This window comes from Varroa jacobsoni, unplaced genomic scaffold (genome assembly GCF_002532875.2).
Source record: "Varroa jacobsoni isolate VJ856 unplaced genomic scaffold, vjacob_1.0 scaffold_802, whole genome shotgun sequence".
NCBI lineage: Eukaryota > Metazoa > Arthropoda > Arachnida > Mesostigmata > Varroidae > Varroa > Varroa jacobsoni.
This window is the reverse complement of record NW_019213704.1, coordinates 37,576-58,391: the sequence shown is the minus strand read 5'-3', so window position 1 is coordinate 58,391 and position 20,816 is coordinate 37,576. Positions and strand designations below refer to the sequence as shown.

General features: G+C 42.3%; 1 protein-coding gene and 1 long non-coding RNA gene across 4 annotated transcripts in view; one reads left to right on the top strand and one right to left on the bottom strand.

Annotated features, from left to right (window-relative positions):
* The window catches only part of Actn (alpha actinin), a 28,924-nt gene extending 21,674 nt beyond the window's left edge, over positions 1 to 7,250 (bottom strand). For 2 of the 3 annotated variants that reach the window (XM_022839454.2, XM_022839456.2), the window contains exon 1: positions 6,432 to 7,250. In XM_022839454.2, the coding sequence (XP_022695189.1) occupies positions 6,432 to 6,521 (90 nt within the window). In that variant the 5' untranslated portion in view covers positions 6,522 to 7,250. The remainder of the gene's footprint in view (positions 1 to 6,431) is intronic. The other variant, XM_022839455.2, reaches the window with a different exon arrangement.
* A 6,929-nt stretch (positions 7,251 to 14,179) lies between these two features.
* Positions 14,180 to 16,578, top strand: LOC147753016 (uncharacterized). Its single transcript, XR_015312488.1, has 2 exons — positions 14,180 to 14,846; positions 15,730 to 16,578. It is a non-coding gene; the product is annotated as an uncharacterized LOC147753016 (long non-coding RNA).
* Positions 16,579 to 20,816: the final 4,238 nt, after the last annotated feature.

Genomic DNA, 20,816 nt, shown 5'->3' with positions numbered 1-20,816 from the left:
TTGTTCATAATCTGATTTTATATGCATTTGTTTAACTTGTTTTGTGATCAGCTAAAGGAACATCATCGATAAGCATAGTAAATCGTATTACTGTGTGACTCTGTCACTGATCCCGTCGAAATGGGTTCAGTGTTTAACTAGTCTTCAAGCGGATTCACTTATCTACAGTGTGAATGTTTCGATCTTTCGTCGATTTCGTTCCGCCAAATCAGTACTCGGACATGCTTTAGGCCGAGTGGCGTTAAAATTGATACTATAAAAGGTCACTGATCGGATCGTTATAAAATTAAGGCTCGGCTATGGCAGGAAGCGTCGACACTTCAGCGGAATTCGCACTTCGAGTATTTTGGTATTTTTTTGTAACATACCTATAAAAACATGAATATCATATAGTTAAAAAATAAATAATTTTAGCAAGTTCGAAATATTCGACCGTCTTAGGGATCTGGACGTTTTTTAAGCATGCATTGCAAAGTTCACGTAAACCATCATGTCACCTGCTTGGTTTAGTAACCACATTTTACCTCTGTAAAAGTAAAAGGCTAGTTATATCTAGAACAGGGATCAACTAGAAATTAGCTGTCTCTTGAAAGCCGTAACTTCCAGAAATTAGGGTACACATAATTTACCGCACCATGCAAGTTAAGCACACTTGTTCGCGTAATGCGACTTCTACGGAAATGTTTATCTGTAAATGATTTATGACGCGAACGGTGTCGCTGGCCGCCTTCGTGTTTCATAGAGCATTTTTTCTCAGATGGGGAGAACGATAAACAGAGTTAACAGCGTCGATTTACGATCGACCAAAGGCGAACTTTAACGGTGCATTTTTCTACAATGAAACTACAAAAACAATGCTCAATCCGTTTCGGCGTTACTTCGGAGACGAAACAACAAGGCGGTCTATGCGCCGATTTCAAGGTATATCACCACGTGTCTCTAGGCATTATCTATTGCGTTATTACAAAGACGTGATGACACTCTCGTGCGAGTCGTCAGAGAAGAAAGGTCACTCGGGCGACCTCAACAAATCGTCTCGGGGGGCGGGGTGGACCCGTTTTGGGTTGGACAAACCTTCTGTTCAAGACTCTTAATAGGAAAGACAAATAGATTAGACTCTGAAATGCCTGGCAAATAAATAGTGCTCAAAAAGTAATCGGTCTAAGTAGCATTTGTAAAACAACCAGGGTCGAATAAATGAAGCACCGGAATTATGTGTGACGATACTTTAGAGTAACTTGAACGTACATTGACGCCGAATTATGCTTTGTTCGATATACAGATTTTTCTTTTACGTAGCAACTTTTATAAAAAGCTGACTACAACCAAAAATTTACGATCCCCTGCCAATCATTTGTATATACGGAAATGTCTGACGAATTATTTCAAAGCGTATTTACTAATTTCCACTATCAATACTGAATTTGATAGCTTACTATTTTTTTCAACTGAAAGTGAAGGTAGGGCATATCCAACCGTTATAGTTATTTTACGTTCATGGAAGTTTAGTATGTTTTTTTTTTTTAATATTTCGAAAGCTATCGTAACGCACGGTGAATATAATTATAATAACTTGAAGTAATCACTCGTTGATTCACATCGAAAGTGAATAATTGGCAAAAAATTAATTTGCAGTTTTAATACGTAACTTTTTTTTTCAAAAAGATGTTTCTACTGTGCTTTTTTTTTAGAATTTTAATTAGAAAACTAACATTGTTGACTCGCACAAAATTATGTGTAACGTGCATTGCTTAGTAAGACCGCTATAATATCGAGGCACAATATGGTGGGACAAACACAACCGGTTTTATTTCTTTCAATCGAGAGAAAAAAGCAGTATAATGACGGGCAAGTATATGAGAACTTGCAAATACTACAAGAAACAAAGTGATCTTGAACCAAAGCCATAGATCGAATCAAGTAGTGAGCTTTGTAGTGTATTGTGGATCACTTTACCGTCGTACACAGTACGTTCTAGCGTAACTAATCTTATATTTCATATATATTGAAGGACATCGGACTGCTATAGTAAAACGCAGCAAGACAACACCGCTGGATAATTCGGAAAAAGGTCTGAATGAATTGTAAAAAATGATCCTCAATGGTGACACCCCTTCTAATTCAAGGCCTGGGTTCAAGTAGCTAAAGAGCCTAAAGAGAGTAAACACTTGTGCCGACTGTCGGCACAATTCGATCATCGGTAAAGGTATGCGATTAGGGCGACGTGTCAGAGCTGTGACGCACTGGGCAACTTTATGAAAATAAGGAAGGAACAAGCACATCATTAAGTGCTAATTGGCAACTTCATCGTAACGGTATCACTGGCACCTTGTTTTCGTCACGAAGACAATGAGCCAAACGACAATTAATGGGTAGTCACCTGATCGGAACAATTTGCATCATATCATATATTCAAAATAGGCTGGAAACATCACTGCATACAAACCCATCCCTAGAGCCATCGTCTAAAGAGTTTACCGTTCGTAGATGTTTTCCTTACAACAATATCTTTAGTCATATGGGTTTAGTTAAAACCTTATTTTTTAGGCCCGCTTGATCCTTTGTCCCGTTGTCGTGACAGTACCGTGGAAACAATTGGACACGCATCACGCCCATATGATGATATAAATCTGACAAGCCAATTTATAACACCTCGTTAAGCCTGGCCTCCTTACAGCTATCGCCTGAAAGACCCACCTCGTCTTCTAGGGCTTCCGACAGTTCGCCGAAGCGCAGTTAGATCGCTACTATTGCCACTTGCCATTAATATGAGCGATAGAGCCTGGAAAAGAGGTCTAACAGGATATTAACAAGAACTCAGCTACAGGAGAAAATGGTGTTCAGTGTCCCAGTTAGTCTTAGTATTTCCAAATAAAATTTGCTTATATTATTTTTTTTTACAAAGCTAAGATGACCTCTTACATAGCGCAGCGACAACATAGCCCGTCCACCCGTGACGTCGTTAATTAATTAATTCGCAACAATAACTGAAAGGTTACAAGATTTTTTTGTTTAGCATTAAACAGCTAACTTTTGCTTGTCTCCACGCTCGGAGCGACTGGATATGTACGCGTTTCGAACCTACTAGGTAGGGTTTACACAGCGACAGGTAAAAGCCCGCACGCATTTCCACTGAGGTTCCCGATGGTCGCGTGCAACGGATTCATTTCCGTAAAGCATGACATTTAGGTTCGTATGTTGATTGACCGTCCGGAAAATGTATGAAAATGAACGCCTGGACATTCAATTGAAAATGAAGTGTTACTCAAGCTGTTCTCTAGTGGCACAGTTGTGTCGAACGCGTTGAAATGAGGCTCGGAGTGAACGCGATTTATCTGGCAGCAGATGCCACTGAACGTTCGACGACACATCTTTGTCGTGTTCGCCGTAGGCTGAGTAGCTATCGTTGTTTGCTATGGCACTTCCCCGCTGCGAGAATAAAGACTGCTCCTCTTTTGTAACAAAAACCCCGTTTCCAGTAGTCGCTTTTATTGACAAACAACGTAGTGCCGGAAGGTTATCGCAATGTCCCCGTGGCACGGTCGTTAATTGAAAAGCTTTACTTTTGTATAGACGTAGACGAATATAAGAAAGTTATCATTTATATGCTGTAACTTTTTTTATCTCTTGCTCAAATAGATAGATGCGACTTGTCGGCCCTAACGAACTTCTACTTCATAAGCATTCGTTAACAACGGCATGTTTTCCTATTGCGCTCTTCTCGCCCCCCGAAGTATAATGGCCAGTGAACAGTAAACAAGAATCTCGACGAATGCAAAAAATATCCGATTGCTACTGTAATTACTGCGAATACAATCTCTAATATTCTCCTTGTTGCTCATATATCTTCTGGCGCACACAACGCCCAGTCAGCGGAACCAGTGGCAGTCGAGGCAGCCCTCATTGGCCTATGCCGCTAGCCTAATAGGTCTAATTCTTGGTAGTTGCATCGGCGAAGTGAAGGCAAACGCACGTCTCGGGGCAAACCAAATGGGCCCGTTCCCTCATTGGCTCTAGCACCAGAGCGCCCACTCGGCGGCATTCCGACGGCCGAAGAGGACCAAGCCCACAGCCAGCGGCTCATCACAGATAGGTTTCCTCTAGTTTCTGCCATATTATTTCAGCTTTCCCCCTATATTTGTTGCAGCCGTAGAGATCGAGTCGGTAGCTGCCTTCTCGCCGCATACCGCCGCCGTAGCTCTTGTCTAGCTAACTATACATATAGGCACCACGCTTGTGACTAGGGCTGGTTTAGGTTTTGACTTTGAGCGAGAGACTGTTCTAGAGCGAGAGGACAACAGCTAACAACACAACCCTTGTTCATGATACCACCAGAAACAGCAACAACAGCAACTACAGTAAAGGTGATATAGCAATGGCTTACCAAGACTTTGTTGGCTTGGCCGCGTATCCATGTGAACCGACAAGCTATCGCGTGAATCAACCACCAAAGCGCCGCCAATGCTGCGTCTGGCTACTACTATTATAGGAAGCGCGCGCGGCCAGTATCACTGCGGTTTTGTACGACGGATGACCCTCTATCTACTGACGACAGCGCATATGTTGTACCTCAGTACACAGTACATATATGTATATAGGATATACAATGCCATTTTCCTCCGATTGCAAACGAATTCTACAGTGCAGTAGAAATGATTGCTGTAAAGCGATGCTGGGAAATTGTACTCTACATATGATACGATGCAGCTTGTGAATGCAGGCATCGGATGACGTTTCTCCATGTTGCTTGTTGCAACATGTAATAGCAGTAGTGGGACGTTCGCTCACGTCTGGGAAATCGCATTTCTAAGAGGAATACAGTGTTACAGTAACCACCTGCGGTAGACAAGGGCGCAGGGGGTTGTTTTGTATGATAACTGCGAAAGATACGCTAACGCAAAGATCGGCCGGAGAACACAGACTATCGATTTGTCCTTCAAATCTCATAACACCGCCGCCCGTGGGTTAAAGGGGTTTGCTCATCGTGGACCATAATGAAACCTGATCGAAGCTCTGGTGGCAATGCAAGCGTGCATGGCAATACAGAATATATTTCTATTCATTATCATTGCCGCCATCGTCAGCGTCGTATGAACGAGTTAATGGCGATTCAACTGGTCATGCAATCCATATCTGGGCAGCAAGTATACATCGTCTACGAGAGCTCGAAGAGCAATACTTAGTGAAGGCCATTGGAGTAATGACGCTTTCATCAAGCATACGTTCAAATTACTGTCGGTCGTATCAAATAAAGCGCACAATTCGTAGCCCAGTTAGGCTATTGGTCTGCCCGCTCCGTACATAATAATGTTGTGATCCGGCTAAAGCCACGTTAATGTTCGATACGTAATGTCATTGCAGGTTTGAAAAAAAGGGCTGTACAGCGCTATTGGTTGCCAAAAGATTACGACAGATAAGGCGGTCAGCCTAGACGGTTTCGAACGAGTTGGAAACGTGACAGCTGAAACTATACTTTCGAATCTACTGCAGAACCATTTCTCTAATGCCTCAATTGAACGCTACACATAAGCTATGAACGATTGATTCGGACGCACACAAAGCACGCTCTGTATCACGCATCACGAACCATCTCGTCGCTGTGGACTGCCATTGATGGTTTTCTCCTATTAAATTAATATTTATTCCTTATGCTATGCAGCCTCGTAAATGCTGAGGGCAGCTGATACCTGCGTGATAGGATGCTAGCCTGTCGCGATGTTATTGGTAAATTTGTAAACATTTGGTGGTCTATAGACTGGCAGGTAAGGGCAAGACGATGTGCTCGTTGAAGTCGGTAACAGCGCAAATTATTAAACTGACGCTAGTAAAAGCATCATTTTCAGACCATAAAAGCTATTTCACATTATTGGAAAGTGGAACTTCTTTTTCTCTAGAAAATCAACGATCGACAGGTGACTCAGCAGTCGAATCCCAACACATTTCTTGCACCACGGAACATCTCTGCATTCTGAAGAGGGGCTAGCCAACCGGTTGAGTTCGTGTAAAATCTCGAATTTTTATTATTCTGGATATATAAAAAAAAAAATAGCAAGACTACCGCGGGTAAATTCTAACTGATGAACAATAGTGGTTGATAACAATTATTGACTTCACAAGAACGTCGAGAAAGTAACAGCTCGCTATAGGGTCGTTACATCAGAGAAGTCTAGCACTTGGGTAATAATCTTGAAGTGTTTATGAGTGATAAAACCAATAAAACTACGCCTTTTTAGTAGAAATAGATAAATAGATGCATGGAGACTGATTGTCATAGACCAGCCTTATTGTCCTTAGACAGTTTGCGTAAGCCTTAAGTATTACTGAGATTGTCCTCTATTAAGCATATCGTCTCAGGCGTATCCGGCGTGTTTTGTGCTGCTGGAGTCGCTATTACAAGATTGCCTACTACGCCATCCTATATAGATACTGACCTTGCGTTGCTGCCTTTCCCACGCCGGGTCAAGCAGTCCTTCGCGTTCCCATTCCTCCTCCTGTTGCATGTATCGTTCCTGGGTCATCATCGTGCAGCCGTCCACCGGCCGTTCCAAGTACAAGGAACCGCGTCAATAACGATGCCACACGCCAACAAACTGAACTGCACTACAACTGGGTTTGTGTTGTGGCCTGGCTGGAACAACCCCGACCAGCTCCACAGACTTTCAGCCAGCAGCAAGAGACGACAGACTATCGCGTTCGTAAGCGACGACCGCCTCGCCGCCACTTTCAGCAGAGCTTTACGAGTGATTTCCGCCTCGCGAGGGCAAGAACTCCTCGGTCTCAGGAGGCAGACAAGGCCTTTAGCCGCAACTCGGGCTTGCTTGCTTGCTTGCCTAAAAATTTGCTGCTATTTAAACTGGAGGTTTGGCTCGCTTTGCTGTGCGCTTGGCCGGTTGGTGTTTCCTACCACCACCGAGAGATTCGCGGCACGATCTGCTCTTGAACGACGGAGACGACGACGACGACGATGGCGGCGGCGGCGGCGGCGGCGGCGGAGGCAACAGCAGGGTCTAACTCGACTCGAGCGATGTCGTTTGTTCTGGCCTGGCCGTTCTGGCCGAACCTAGCCACCGGTCAGAGAACGAAGAAGCTAATGCTATTTGACCGAGCGATGCCCAACCCAGTAATGGTAAGCACACATGCACATACACGGCTACGACGGACACGAATACTCTCGCACAGAGATGCGCTCTGATCGAACTGCTGAGCGAGGATAGACACCAGCAGCGCCGTGCTGTGCTATGTCTCTTTCTATTTCGTTACTGTTTGGGCCGACGCGAGAAAATGCCGACGCGCTGCCCCCTGGTAGCGACCCGCGGTCGCGCACGCCTGCCCGACGCCCAGCGAAAACGAGGCAAGCGGGAAAGTGTTGTGGGATTGGGACCTACCGAGCAGGTCTAGGAAGACGATATTTCTGCCTTCCTTTGCCCTCCGCTGCTGATACTGTTACTGCCCTCTGATCAACTAAAGCAGTTAAGAAAAACAACAAACACACGCTACACCGTTGCTTGTAACACCTCCGGCAATGACAGTATTTAGCAGTGCAGCGACAGGCGTTACGTACTATCAATGGTGCTTGTGGTATCGTTGTTTGTTCGCTCACAGTAGTGATGACGTCCTGTAACACGCCGGGCTGAACGCTGGTCCCGGTGCCCCGTGTCTGGTAACTTTTTTCGTATCGAATAACGCTACTCAGCAGTAAAGGTCTCCCTATAATACGCCGACTAGTCCAATTCTGTAAGAGCCTTCTGGTTTCAGCTCAAACTGTCGCAAACCAGATCGCAAGCAATTGTCCGCCGATAATTCCCGTTCCAGGACGTATGCACAAGATCGACGACACGCCGATGATTAACAAAGAGAACGTGGCGATGGCGAAATCATGAGGCGCTTTGTGAGTGCGTCCAGTTCTCTGGGTTCGCCTGTAGTCACTTAGCTTCCCTAAAGAATCGCCCCTGTGTCTGTTATTCAATCGTGCTCTTTAGCGGTCGGCGTTGTCATCGACCCTATCGATTCTTGCATTTTCCACACACGTCGTGTCAGTTAATGGACGCAGGAGAATTATGGCACGAACTACAAATCGATGGATGCTTTGTTTGCAAGTCCAGCCCTTGACGTTACATACAGACAGTATTAAAACGACTGCTTTGAACGAAGACCACAAGCAGCCGCCGGCTACATTCTCCGAAACTGATAGCGTTGTAACGATGTCGCTCCGATCATGAAAAGGAAGGTATCACATGCAGTGTAGACCGTCTTGCTTCACATTCGGGTATGATACGCGCATAGCCTGTTCCCGGAAAAATATCCCTTGTGCTCCTCGCAATTTTTGATGATATGAAATAGGCTTATGAACGGCCTTTTCGTGTTTACCTCAGAGTCTCTCAAGTTCCCTGTGATGAAGTTCTCTCCACGCCGCTATCATAACAATCTTCCGAACGGCTTCACTCCGCGCTGCATTCAAGCGAGTCGGAATATTTTTTCGACAGATTTCTGCTACGATTCGTTCTACTGTTCAACAACAATTTTCACTGACACACTCCATATTATTCCCGATCGCGTTATTAGCTTTATCCTTTAAGAAACTAGCCACAGGCGAGCTTCACCACTTGATCGTAAACGTCGTTCCTGAACGGAGGCCGTTCACTCACAACTGATCTCAACGATGGTTACTGCAATCCCGCTCTAGTCAAGCTTAAACGAACTAAGCACCACTATACGCAGCAAGCGCCGGCTCGCGTTCAGAAGCGCATACACAATGTAGGCGAATCGTTGTCTGATCGTTCTCCTTCACCATTTGATCCGGTCACTACGACTACAGCCAGAGCGACGACAACTACAACAGCAGTGGCTTCTTGTAGGTGCCGCCTACCAAGACCATCACCATTACCGCTGGCGCGACTCCACTTCTATACTGTGCACCGCCGGTAAGACAGCCGCTATTCCTGCGCTTTCCGCGCCAGATTCTCTTGACTACTTCTTGATCGGACAGACAGCAGTAGCCGCAACAGCAACAGCAAGACGGACTTATACCAATAGCTTTTGTTGGTTAAATCCAAACAATAAAGAAGTAAGCAGTTACACCGGCGACAATAGCTACACAGCAGCAGCGATAGCAGCATTCAGCGACCCGCCACAAAGCGCCGGCTGTCAGCTGAAGTCCGCTCTCCTCACCCGACAAGCGTCAGAGAGGGTACAGCACTACAGTGTCCAAGGGAGGGAGCAGCGTCAGACGCAGCCATAGCGGCGGCGGCGGCGGCGGCGGCGGCGGCGGCGGCGGCGACGGCGGCGGCGGCAGTAGCGGCGGAGCAGGCAGCACCAAGAGCAGTTGTGGCTGAACGAACAAGAGCGACGAGGTGAGGCTCAATAAGCGGCCACAGCAATATTAAGGTGCGCTATAGTCGAAACAGCCGGGTTAACGAGACGAAACAGCAGAATGATGGCAAATTAGGAACACATTTGATCGCGACATCAGGCAAGGCAGTTGTAATGAAGGGCTTGTTAAAGGTTGTCTGTTATCGATTCATTATCGTGCTTAATGCAGCATTAGTCAACCGACGGCACCATTGTACAATTACATGATGTAAGATAAAAATATGGGTTTACGTAGAGTGAGCGTGTTCTATATGGCGATTTCGACACCTTAGAAATACGCTTTCAGAATCGGAATGCGCGTTGCGGATCGATATAGGCCCGAATATAGTAACTTTGTCATCGCACGATAAAACCACATACCATCACGATCATTATGCCTAAAGTATCAGCGTAATATAGAGCGGCATGGCATGTGTAACCAATGTTTATTTATTGCGGTTCATTGTGGATCAATTCGCCGATGACTGACTCATCGCTGACAAGTAACGCTCTGCCTTCGATATATGCAGACCTTTTTTGGTAAAACAAATTACATCCTTTCGATACAACCTTCGATGTGTAAGGCAATGACATTAAAAGTACTCTGGATACTGACATATTATGTAGATATGCTTATTCTTAACAGGAACGATGCCAGCCGGTTCAGCAATTAGTGCCGACGACCCACAGATGGGGGAAGGCTTTAGCCGCACCCCCTTCGAAGCCGACACCCCACTCAACACTCGACGACTCAGCTGAGAGTCAATGGTGGAGAGGGCGAGTGTGAAACGAAGGCTTTGAAAAAAAAGCGACAAGCGAGAAGGAATAAAAACGTGAAAAGTAACACAGTAAAGAATATCGTTGGTTGCTGGTGTCCAACAAACGCTTCAGCACGTGCGAAGGGTACAGCAGATAGTTTCAGGGGTTTACAAGCCGACCCGGGTTGACAAAAACTGCCTGGCTCTGGATATGCTTCTAAGCTAAGAGAAAAGAAATCGATAGAGCGTGTAAAATAGCGTAGATCCTTTGAAACTTAACGTCTTAAGCTTTGATCGTCACACAGGGATGTGACAGATATGCAGGACAAATGTTAGATCTGTTTCAGTAACTTGTTTTTGCAGCGAGACGTACAAACTCGTAGAAGCTCACTGCTCGCAGCCTACCAAGAGGCATTGAGATAGTTATACAAGCCAACTATGCTTGCGGACGTCAGAATGCGCACGCTGTTTCTAAGCGCCTGACCTTTTTTACGAACGGACCAAATAGGCGACAAACTGAATATAACGACAATCCTCGCGTTTGTTAGTACAATCATAGACGGTTAAAGCACATCGTCTACGAGCAGCTCTGCATATTAAAAATTACGCCATCGGAGTAGTCATGGCATAAATACGGACTTCGATAGCTGTTGTTTAGCACTTAACACCAGTAAATCACTTATCTAGAAGTTAGCAATTAAGAAAAACTTCACCGTGGGTGACCTTTTTTGAAAATAACGAAACTAACGTTGCAAAGATAGGCAGCAAACAGGATGACAACTATTAATAGGCAGCCAGCGCGCCACCACTAGCTGGACTCGATTATTGATTCAGGCTATTTCTTATCCGGCCGACGTAACTGAATGTATCGCACGTTGACTGTTTCCGACTGCATGAGTTGGTGCATCTCCCAAAAATCAGAAGCACAGTGCCCGTGAAAAACCATTTCTTAGCAAATCATTTGGAAACGTTTTGGATAGTGAGAAAATGATCAGTGATACTGAATTCGGTTGAACCCATATATAAGAACCATAAGAGTTATAGTCGTTGGCTTTCAACAGTCGGATAAAGTTTAAATTTGGTTGGCATCTGCCCCGTGATGCCCAGTGTGTGTGTGCGTACGTAACTTAGGGACATGTGAAATGGTCTAAGTTCAGGTGTGGGTGCGCTTCGTTTAACGCTACTGGAAGGGCTAGCACTCTGAAGAATTACTGAACTAGGACAATACTGGTTCGTAAGCATATAGATTGGCAATAGCAATTCGGTATCTATAATAATAATAAAAGTAAGTGGTGATAAAATCGAACCGTTTACACTATGGTTATTGTCTAGATATTGCCAGAGAACGACCGGGGCATGCAGGTATCGTTCGCTACTGTATTACAAGATTCCCTCTTCTGAGTTGTAGTTTCGCGGTTCAACGGACATTTCACAGAAACAGGATAAAGGTAAAAGTCCGATAACAAACACCGAAAAAGTGGAAACAGACAAATATGAAAAAAGTCTCTGGCCTTGTCTGTGATTTAACACACGGGTCCGATTTGACATTTTGGGACGTAAACGTATATTTATCGTTTATACGTTTCAGATAATACCGCAGATGCACGTAAAAGTATCAATAATAGTCTAGTTCTATCGATTACTGTTGAAATCGACTGCATAAAATGATGTTTTTTTTTAAAGATTCTTCAAAGACATTTATCTATGGCTAATTTGCATTGGGAAACCGTCAAAAATATCCTAAGTAAATGAACTAGTTATGACACGCTATTCGGATTCGCAAACCATCCATTACATTTCGTCGGTAATAGAAAATTCTCAAATTAGCAACACTTAAACATTGTCCATTATCGTTCTCTCAAGAAAATATCTTGCGACACAGAGAAGATGATGACCATGACGCCAGATCTTTAGAAAGGCATAACTTGGTCGGGAGAGGTGTTTCCTACGACAGAAAAAAAGTAGACTTCATAATAATGCTGCTAGAAGGACATACGGAATCAATTGCAAGGCTATGGGCCTTCACGGCTTCTGTGCGAGTAAGAAATAAAGAGGACCCAAAGCTATCGCTTGTGATGTACTGAAAGCCTCAAGTTAGCCAAAAAAAAAAAGGCTATGCATTAAATCTTGATGTTACTGCAGTGCCGACGAACCATGTACACTCAAATAAGAAATAATAAAGAGTGCTCTGTGTTAGATTACAAGGGAAACGTTAATGTTGAATTTGCAAGCGTAACCGGAACGCGTCTTATTTTCCGTAGTCTCGTATTATTATAAACAAATGAGTGAATTAAACTTATTAGTACCCTTAGCCGTGCATTTTTCCAGCGTGAAAACACTTTGTGCCAATATTACTAATAGTAATAATAATAGCCTCTGCGGAAACGCCGAGACAAAAGCACTTACGATTTGCATGTCCTTAGACCTAATACAGGTGAGAACCAGTAAGTAATAAGCTCCGCTTAGCTGATGTCAAACCATGAAGTTTTACGAGCCTTACTATTAATATATTCGAATGTTTAAATTTCTGAATCGCTTAAGACCATCAAAGGAAATAAAACGTGGCAATAGGCAAGTACTGGATCCTTCTGCTAAACCTTGAAACACCAATACTTGACTCATCCCTGGCAGCGTTTACCAATTTAACAAACGCTACTCTATTCAAAAGATCACTTACTGACCGACATTCGGCTGTAGGCGTACAGGGTGGCAACTCCTATAAATTTGCCGTTGAAGAAAAAACAAGCATACATATCGTTATTACTCAAACACTGGCAAAAGGTGAGATTTTGTAATCAATAACAAACAAGTTTAAAGTTGATTGCTAAGCTTTAGTATGAACGATGTCTGATCTACTGGCAAGCGTCAGGTTGACGACTAGAATTCGAATCACTTAACTGAAGATACGCTGGAACTATCAATGAAAATTACTTCCTCAGCGTCGACTGAAGAGAGTTCGAGAAGCCCTATTCAATCTATTGGAACTGTCTGAACTTGACTGTATACTGAATAAGTATATATAGGCAAAGCACGGATGTGACTTAGCACAATGAGATTCGACTTAAATTTCCGTCTATGTTAGGAATCATTTCATGTACTTTCTGGTGGATTGTTTCGAAAACAGTATAACAAACACAGTAAATAATGACAGTACTTCTAAAAGCGAAGACTGCCTGGTCAGAGTAGAAATAAAAATGGCACACTGCACTAAAGCCATGTACACAAAGGGGGCACTGAGAAGCGGCTTAGCTTACTTAATTGCCTTCGGACTTCAAAGGGGAAAGCTGCTAAACCCAATGTGCATTTTCGATTAGTACTACTGAATCGTTTTGAACAACGCCTATCGACAAATGTAAGCAATGGCATATGTATATTATCTCTGTCTGACTCCCGTATATGAAGATGATGATATTGTTAGAGATTCTCTCTGTTTTGGCGACGCCACAGCTGGTTGAGTAGTAATTTACGAGATCAATTAAGTTTTACTTTGGACTTTAATTGTTAAAGATGGAGAGTGTGGGTTAAATTTCTCCTCTAAGCAACATTGTGGGTAGGCATCGCAGAAAAATATGCGGCGTGCCGCCGTAGATTTGGTCTCGCAGTTCAGCAAGTGCTTGGCTTAATTAAACTCTAATTCTAAATAGTGTTAGCATAGTCCCAACGCTTGAAAAGAAGGGAAAAGGGACCCGGGTTTTTCAAGTTGTTGAATCTCACACTGGGCACTTTCAGCAGCCGTGCACACAACTCTTACGCATTTCGACAACATTATACAGTAGACATCCATTTCGAAATGACTTTTTTACATTTCTAGATACTCATATCATAAGCATCTATGCCCGTATGATTTTGTTGCCTTACAATAAAGGTGTTTAGTGAAAAGTGACACTCTCGCCTATCTAGCAAGTGACATTGTTACGCGATGTCCGTAAGCTTCATCGTGCAGAAATTGTAAATTGCACGTACAGGTCCCTTCGCAAATGATTTAAATATATATGGTAAGTTAATACACACTTGCCACTTGTCAAACGCTAAAAGCAACAATCATTATTCACTCGGTTTTGATTGCCATTTCTTCGCGCATATCACCGGCATCCGAAGACTTTCTAGGGTCGCTCCTTTGTCTCGTCGCTCAATTCAAACATTCGCGCGTTTCGGCGCGCGCCGTGTCAACTGTCTGTTAGCAGCAAACCATTCGGTGGCCTTTAAGCGAAAACGAAAAAAGTAAACAGAAGGGTTACGACGCCTGCAATGAGGCAACAGCACCATCAACAGTGCAGAAAAGGTGCTCGGCCGCTGTTATGTGGGGATCAACTTAAAGGAGTGATGCTGGCTAGGGTAATTTTGTCGTAGCAGCCTTCGCTAATTATAAGCACGAACACAAGCTCCAGTGGCCGGACAGTGAACCAACAAAGCCCCAGTGAGGAGTGCTGCTCGCAGTGCACTTATAGGAACAGCCTTAGCTAGGTGGAGCGGGTACCCGTAGGTTTCCTGCAACAGCCGCAGTTGTCAGCTAATGCCAACAAGTTACTTGATCGGTTTGTTAAGCAGCGTACTTTCGTTCGGCCTCATCAGTTCGGTATGCTGTGTTTCATTGGCGCATTTGGGTAATGGTGCCATTGATAGTGAAGTGCATGTGGCGATGTCGACACGTTGAGACTACATATAGTCCACATGGATTAGGTTGAATGTGCGAGACAGAAGCTTCGTCGAAAAATAAAACCTGTTGGCCTTCCGAGCGTGGTAAGTTTCGCCAGACAGAAGTCGTGCCAGAAGCAATTGCTTTTTGATATTCTATTTTATCGTCATTATCAGTACCATTGTCGTTCCGTTAAAATTACATTGTTCTGAAGCCGAAGCCATGGTTAGCTTTGTTGTATTTTTATTAGATAAGAGGACCGAAAAGCATGTGTGGAATCTTTTAGTGTTTTCATAATTATTATATATATATGTCGTTATTTTCATCATGCAGTTGGGTACTTCGCGAGTGTTTCCCCTGGTGGTCCCTAATTGAAGTAGTCTGCTAATTTAGACGTGCGGTATCACGGTTCTGGGTAGAGATAGGGCCGTCAGTGATGTAAACGTATAGATTTCTAAACGGATTTTCTTGTAGTGTAGTTTAGTCTAATAACCGCACCACACTCTTCTATGCTGCACTTTCTATTGTAAATCTGGTAATTGGGACTAGTGCGCGGTCTATCTGGCCCTTAGTATTTGTTCCAAGTACGGCATTTATGGGGTTTAGAGCATGTGATTGGCAAAACTGCGAAGTTGTTTTAGTACTGAAGCAATGTTAAATACAGTGCCAAACAACGGGTCGATGTCACACTGGTTAACAATATACAATGCTCACTGAGCGTGTGTAGCTTGTAATCGTATAATTATTACTGTGTTGCCTGCACAACATTGCCTTTCAAGAAAAGTTCAATTATTATAAGTTCATGAAGAAATTTTGTAGAATCGATCTAGGTGTCTATTGCGGTTGTACTGGGCAGCTTCAGCCGGAATTTTCTAACTGTAATAACACCTATTAAATGTATACATTCCTGTATTCCTAATCGTGCGTTGGTAATTATTTGAATGAACTACTTTAACTAGAAGATTAATATTGTAATCATTATTACAGGCACAGACGCAGCCTCAGCCAAGAAGTTGCTTTTGGCAGCTAGGCTTTATTTTTAATATTGGCCACATGAGCCGCAGAAAGAACGATCTGTTCATCCCGGAAGACGGAGGCCCCGCCACTGTACTACTGAATCGCTCCTAGCAGCTCGACCTGCCGGATCGACACAGATGTGCTTACACGGGGAAATATAGGGTACCCGCTCAGATCCACATGGTTAGATGAACAGCCGAGTTCTAAGGAAGTACCGGGCGGTGAAATGTCATTAGTTAGGCCGGGTCATGTGGAGACGCAGTAGAAAAAGGGAGCCGATATAAAAAAAAAAAAACTAAAAGAGAGAGAAAACGGTGGTAGCGCTTCAGGATTCAGTAGATTACGTAGCTTCTATGGGACTCCGGACGCACAAAACAATGGTTGGTGCTCGAGTTTTATAGGATTTTTATGGATTATCAAATACAACACACGTTGTAGTATAAGTGGTGTGGATAGTATCCGCTTCACATGCTCATCTGTTGTACTGCGGGGCTAAAGTGTCGATTGAAACATTGGGAACACAGATGGAAAAAGAACCGTATTGTTATAAGCAGCTACATATGTTTTTATTAGTGCTAACAAAGAATGTTATAACAAGCGGTATGTTCTTAATAATCGCTGAAGCATCTGGGCATGATTATTACTTAACGGAAATCATAGATGACAAGTCAGAACACAAGCTCAAATGACAATATATTAGAGTTTCAGGCGCATTGTTTAGACAACAAAATAGACAAGGCATTGTCAATTGCGTAATGAGGTGCACGCTTGATTGATGTGTTGTCGGTGGCCTATCTCCGATTCGTGTTTTGATTAACACGCTTAGTGTTTTTTTCTGGGTCGAAAGTTGCTACATTCAGCGCTATAGTTTGGACGACTAAAGTTCGGTGATTCAAAACCCGCATCGACATACGCTGCGCAAAATGTATGAATAAATAAAGCTCAAGTTACTATTGAAAGTGTTGAAAAAAACAGTGTTTCTTTTGCCACTTGTACCTATAATTTTTATCTTATTTTTAAATTGGCGCGTTTGACACCAGGTGTTTTTTATTTTGTCGTTAAATTAAGTGACGACTACAAGGATCCGACGTAAGCACCAAGCAGCGTCAAAAACAAAGTGGCCCATATTATCGATTCACTTAAGCGGTATCGACACATGTATGCGAAACTAGAAGCTATAAAATATATACCATTATACGATTTCGTTTGTTGCCATAGCCGTTACAAGCCGATACAGTGATTTGCGTGTTGCACGGGTAATATAAATATTTGTTCGTTAAATATAGAAATTTCGCACATCATGGACATATTACTCAGGTATACTGTCTTTAGTTGTTTACGATCCGGCATTTTTTCAATTCAATTTTGCTAGCTCAGATAATTACCCCAAAAATAAGCAATTCTTCATTGGCTGTGGTCGCTGTGTCTCATTGCTCGTTGTGAAGTAGTGCGTTGCTTCAGTGAAAAGATTCGCGCCTTACAGGGCAGAGTCATGGCATCTCTACCGTTTTTACACCCTTCATTCAGCAGCTAGGGGATTATCAATAAAAGTAAGTTTATAATAGGATTCGAAACTTTTACTTTTTGACAATCAACCGCTTAATTCTGGAGTCAGCAGCTTGTCTACTAAAATTCAATAACAATACAGCATCCGCGGTAGAATCGTCGTAGAACATGGCGTCGTCTTCCTAAACTCGCAGGATAGATGTTTTCTTCCTTTCAGGGAACTTTTTCTTTTATCTTGTTCTACCGTTTTGCTACTATTTATTCTATTAATACAGCTAATACAAAATAAGCTGATATCCAATTTACTCGGTATAGTTTGCTTGAATTGGATTTGTTGACTTAGAGCTGAACATCTCCTGATTACTTTAAATTTAGAATATGTGTCACTGACTCGACGTTTGAGTTCAGGCTTATTTTAGCTATAAGCCGTCTAATATAAATAGACAAAGATTACGTGCTATTAGTAATATGGTGATTTGTTAAATATTTCGTTGTGATAAAAATACTGGGTATGATTTGCAGCCATACCAAAAGAAATGTTCGATCTTGCATAACGAGACCTGTTTGGGAGGGAAAGGTCAACGTGACTAACTTGTGTGTTGATGTCTGTGAAACTACTTTTAATTATGTCACCTGAGGGGGGGGGGGGGGGTAACGTGTACATCGGACGTCAGTTTAAGCTGAGCGTTCGATGCATAGTGGTAGAACTATCTATTCGTCGTAAGACGTCTCCCTAGGAGGCAGACTTCGTGCCATAGGTTGCTTTGTCACTCGTTTGATATTTTCCGTTTAAGCAAAATTTTTTTTTCAGGAAATCACAACTCATTTCAAAACCACACCGCATGTATAAGGAATTTAACTCGTAAGCACGTCAAAATTATTGTATCCTTGCTACCTCGTATAATATTTATGTGTTACTCAATACAGCATTGGGTATCGCCGATAATTTTTTGCCTAATGTGATTTTGCTGATTAACAAAAGCTTCTTTTGCTTATCAATATTGGTGACTTAATCATTTACTTCTAATATAGTCGAAAACAACTCATTGTTATATTCCTTCCTCGTATACTCATCATTGGGTATATTCGGAGGAATTAGGTTACTATATTTGAATGGTGGAGGTGTAGCACGCACGGAATTCAATTTTTGTTTATTAATTGTACACCCAACATTCGCATAATACGTTAAAGTCGATAGCTTATAATTATCTATTTTCCGTGATATTTGGCAATATTTCAAAAATTCTTTTAAGGTAGGTGCATGTATAACAGAAACCTGTACTAGCTAATATATATTAGCAGAAAGTCCTACTTACCTGTTATGGGTCGATATCGTTTTCATCGAGTTCATGACCCATATTGAGCAAAAAATAGTAGTTTTTTAGTTCAACCTATTCATGGCTGTAATAAACCATATATTTTTCGTATGCTTTTTTTTGTTCCTAGACATGTAATTGAACTCAGATTTGTCATTGCTGGTCCCAACGAACACCCTGCCTTTTCTGGTATTATATTTAACAGTTGCAGACGTACTTATTAGAATCTGGTAGATTTTTTTTATAAAAAGTGAGTAATATCATACAACCAGGCTGACCTGATTCGTGTGTCGCGAGCAATGTGGCAAACAAAAGAATGATCTAAAATATCAACAGTCGTCAGCTCGGATATCTCAGCTATAAAATTCGAAGGTCAGTTATGGGATATGACCGGCTTCCAGCAAGCACCATAGGACCAATTTCTGAAGATGGCATTTTCTCAAGAAGAGTATAATGGTTGATTCTGTGGAATAGTAGATAAGGAATCGAACTGTACTACGACATGCAGAGGCCTAGCTTGGCTGCAGACTAGTGCTTAATTGTGGCATACTTCCAAGAGTTGTGTCCTAGTAGACTGCTCTTTCGCAATGTTGTCGGAAACTGACGAATGGCATGAACGATTATCTTCGCTATGATGATGCATAATATGTAACTTTGAGTAACCTGTAAATTCCTAGCAATGACCGTGTTCTTTTTATAAACGCGGGTTATAATAGATTTTAGAGGCAGCAAATGAAGATAGCAAACAAAAATGCGTTAAGCGGCTTTTTATTTGAAGTTAGGCCGCACAGCGCGTAACTTCAATGTTTCACGACGTTAGTCCGAATATAGGCATAGTTGGTTGTTCAGCCTAACTAGATGTAAAAGCTTTCGAAGTATCTTAATATTATAGCAGCTTATCATCGCCATCGACAGTTACGCTGTTATGAACTAATTAAGCTGCCTTATGATATACATTTACGTATATCAAAGAAAACTTGAAGGATCAGGAATGTCGCTTTTGTTTTCTTCGAATTATGCCATCTGGCTAACGCGCGAGACGGTTCATGTAGTAGTTGATGGTGTGGAGTTGACACGTCACTTCATTAGGGTTCTAAATTAACAGTGATAGTTGGCTTTGTGGAGTTTTGCTTGCATTTTGTGGGCTTTGCATATGCTCATCGATCAAAAAATGTTTAAATGGTGTGAAAAACCTGTTATATTTATAATCGCTGGGTACCGTAAGTGCTATAATAAGAATTATACAGCTGTCAGCTTCAAAACCTGAAATTTCAATCTCTAGCTAGCGCTTTGTGATTTATTCTGTTCTCAACATCAAAATACTGTTAAATATTGTCGTTGACACTCCATTAATTGTCGAGGGTCTGTGTTGTCAATTTAAACTAAAAAAAAACCAACGGAAATTAAGATGACTAAGTTAGTTTAAAGAATCCGAAATGAAATCAACCCAAGACGAGGCTAATCATGAAAACTGACATGACCTTTTGCCCATCGTGGCTTTTATCATGTGCTTTGTCAGTAAGCGGGTTTTATAAACGAATTGACATATACGAGTGCTACAGGTGCGCAGAAATATGATTGAAAAACGACCTGTGATTTTTGTTAACATCAGTTTTTATTATATCATTCCTAACTCTGTGACTACCTCAAATGTCTAATAATGAGTAAATGTAAATAGACTTCTTCCAATAATAGAGTTCCAAAATTTCGTGGCGATGCGGAAAATGCGTTCTGGCTCTAAGAGACTTTGCTTTACTTTCAAAAAATGTTGTTGATCTTTGTCAAAGATAATCAAATTTTGTTAGCATTAATTTTTGATTCAACATAGGTCCATGTGAAAAATGACTGGTTCAAAAGAGTACGCTACTTATGACAAAATTTTGTAACAACCAGTTTGAACGCCCTTGTAATTTCAGAGTGTGCTATCCCGCTTGTCGCCGTCGAACTTAATGCAAGCCTGAAGAATGGTGTAGATAAGTGCCTAATCAGGGATTTTGTACGATCACAAACCGAAATAATTTTTTATTTTTCTAACCAGAATTTCTTTCTTTCAATGTACCCGCTATCAGAATTTCAGCTAGCACGCCTTAACCTGTTAATTAGCTGCTATTCGATGTTTTGCGATGAAAATTCATTGTGTGTTTAGCCTACGACCGTTTATTAAAAGATTCCAATCTTGTTTCTCAAGTAATTTCCGCTTTCATTAGCCTACTCTAAATGTTGCAATATCCCGAG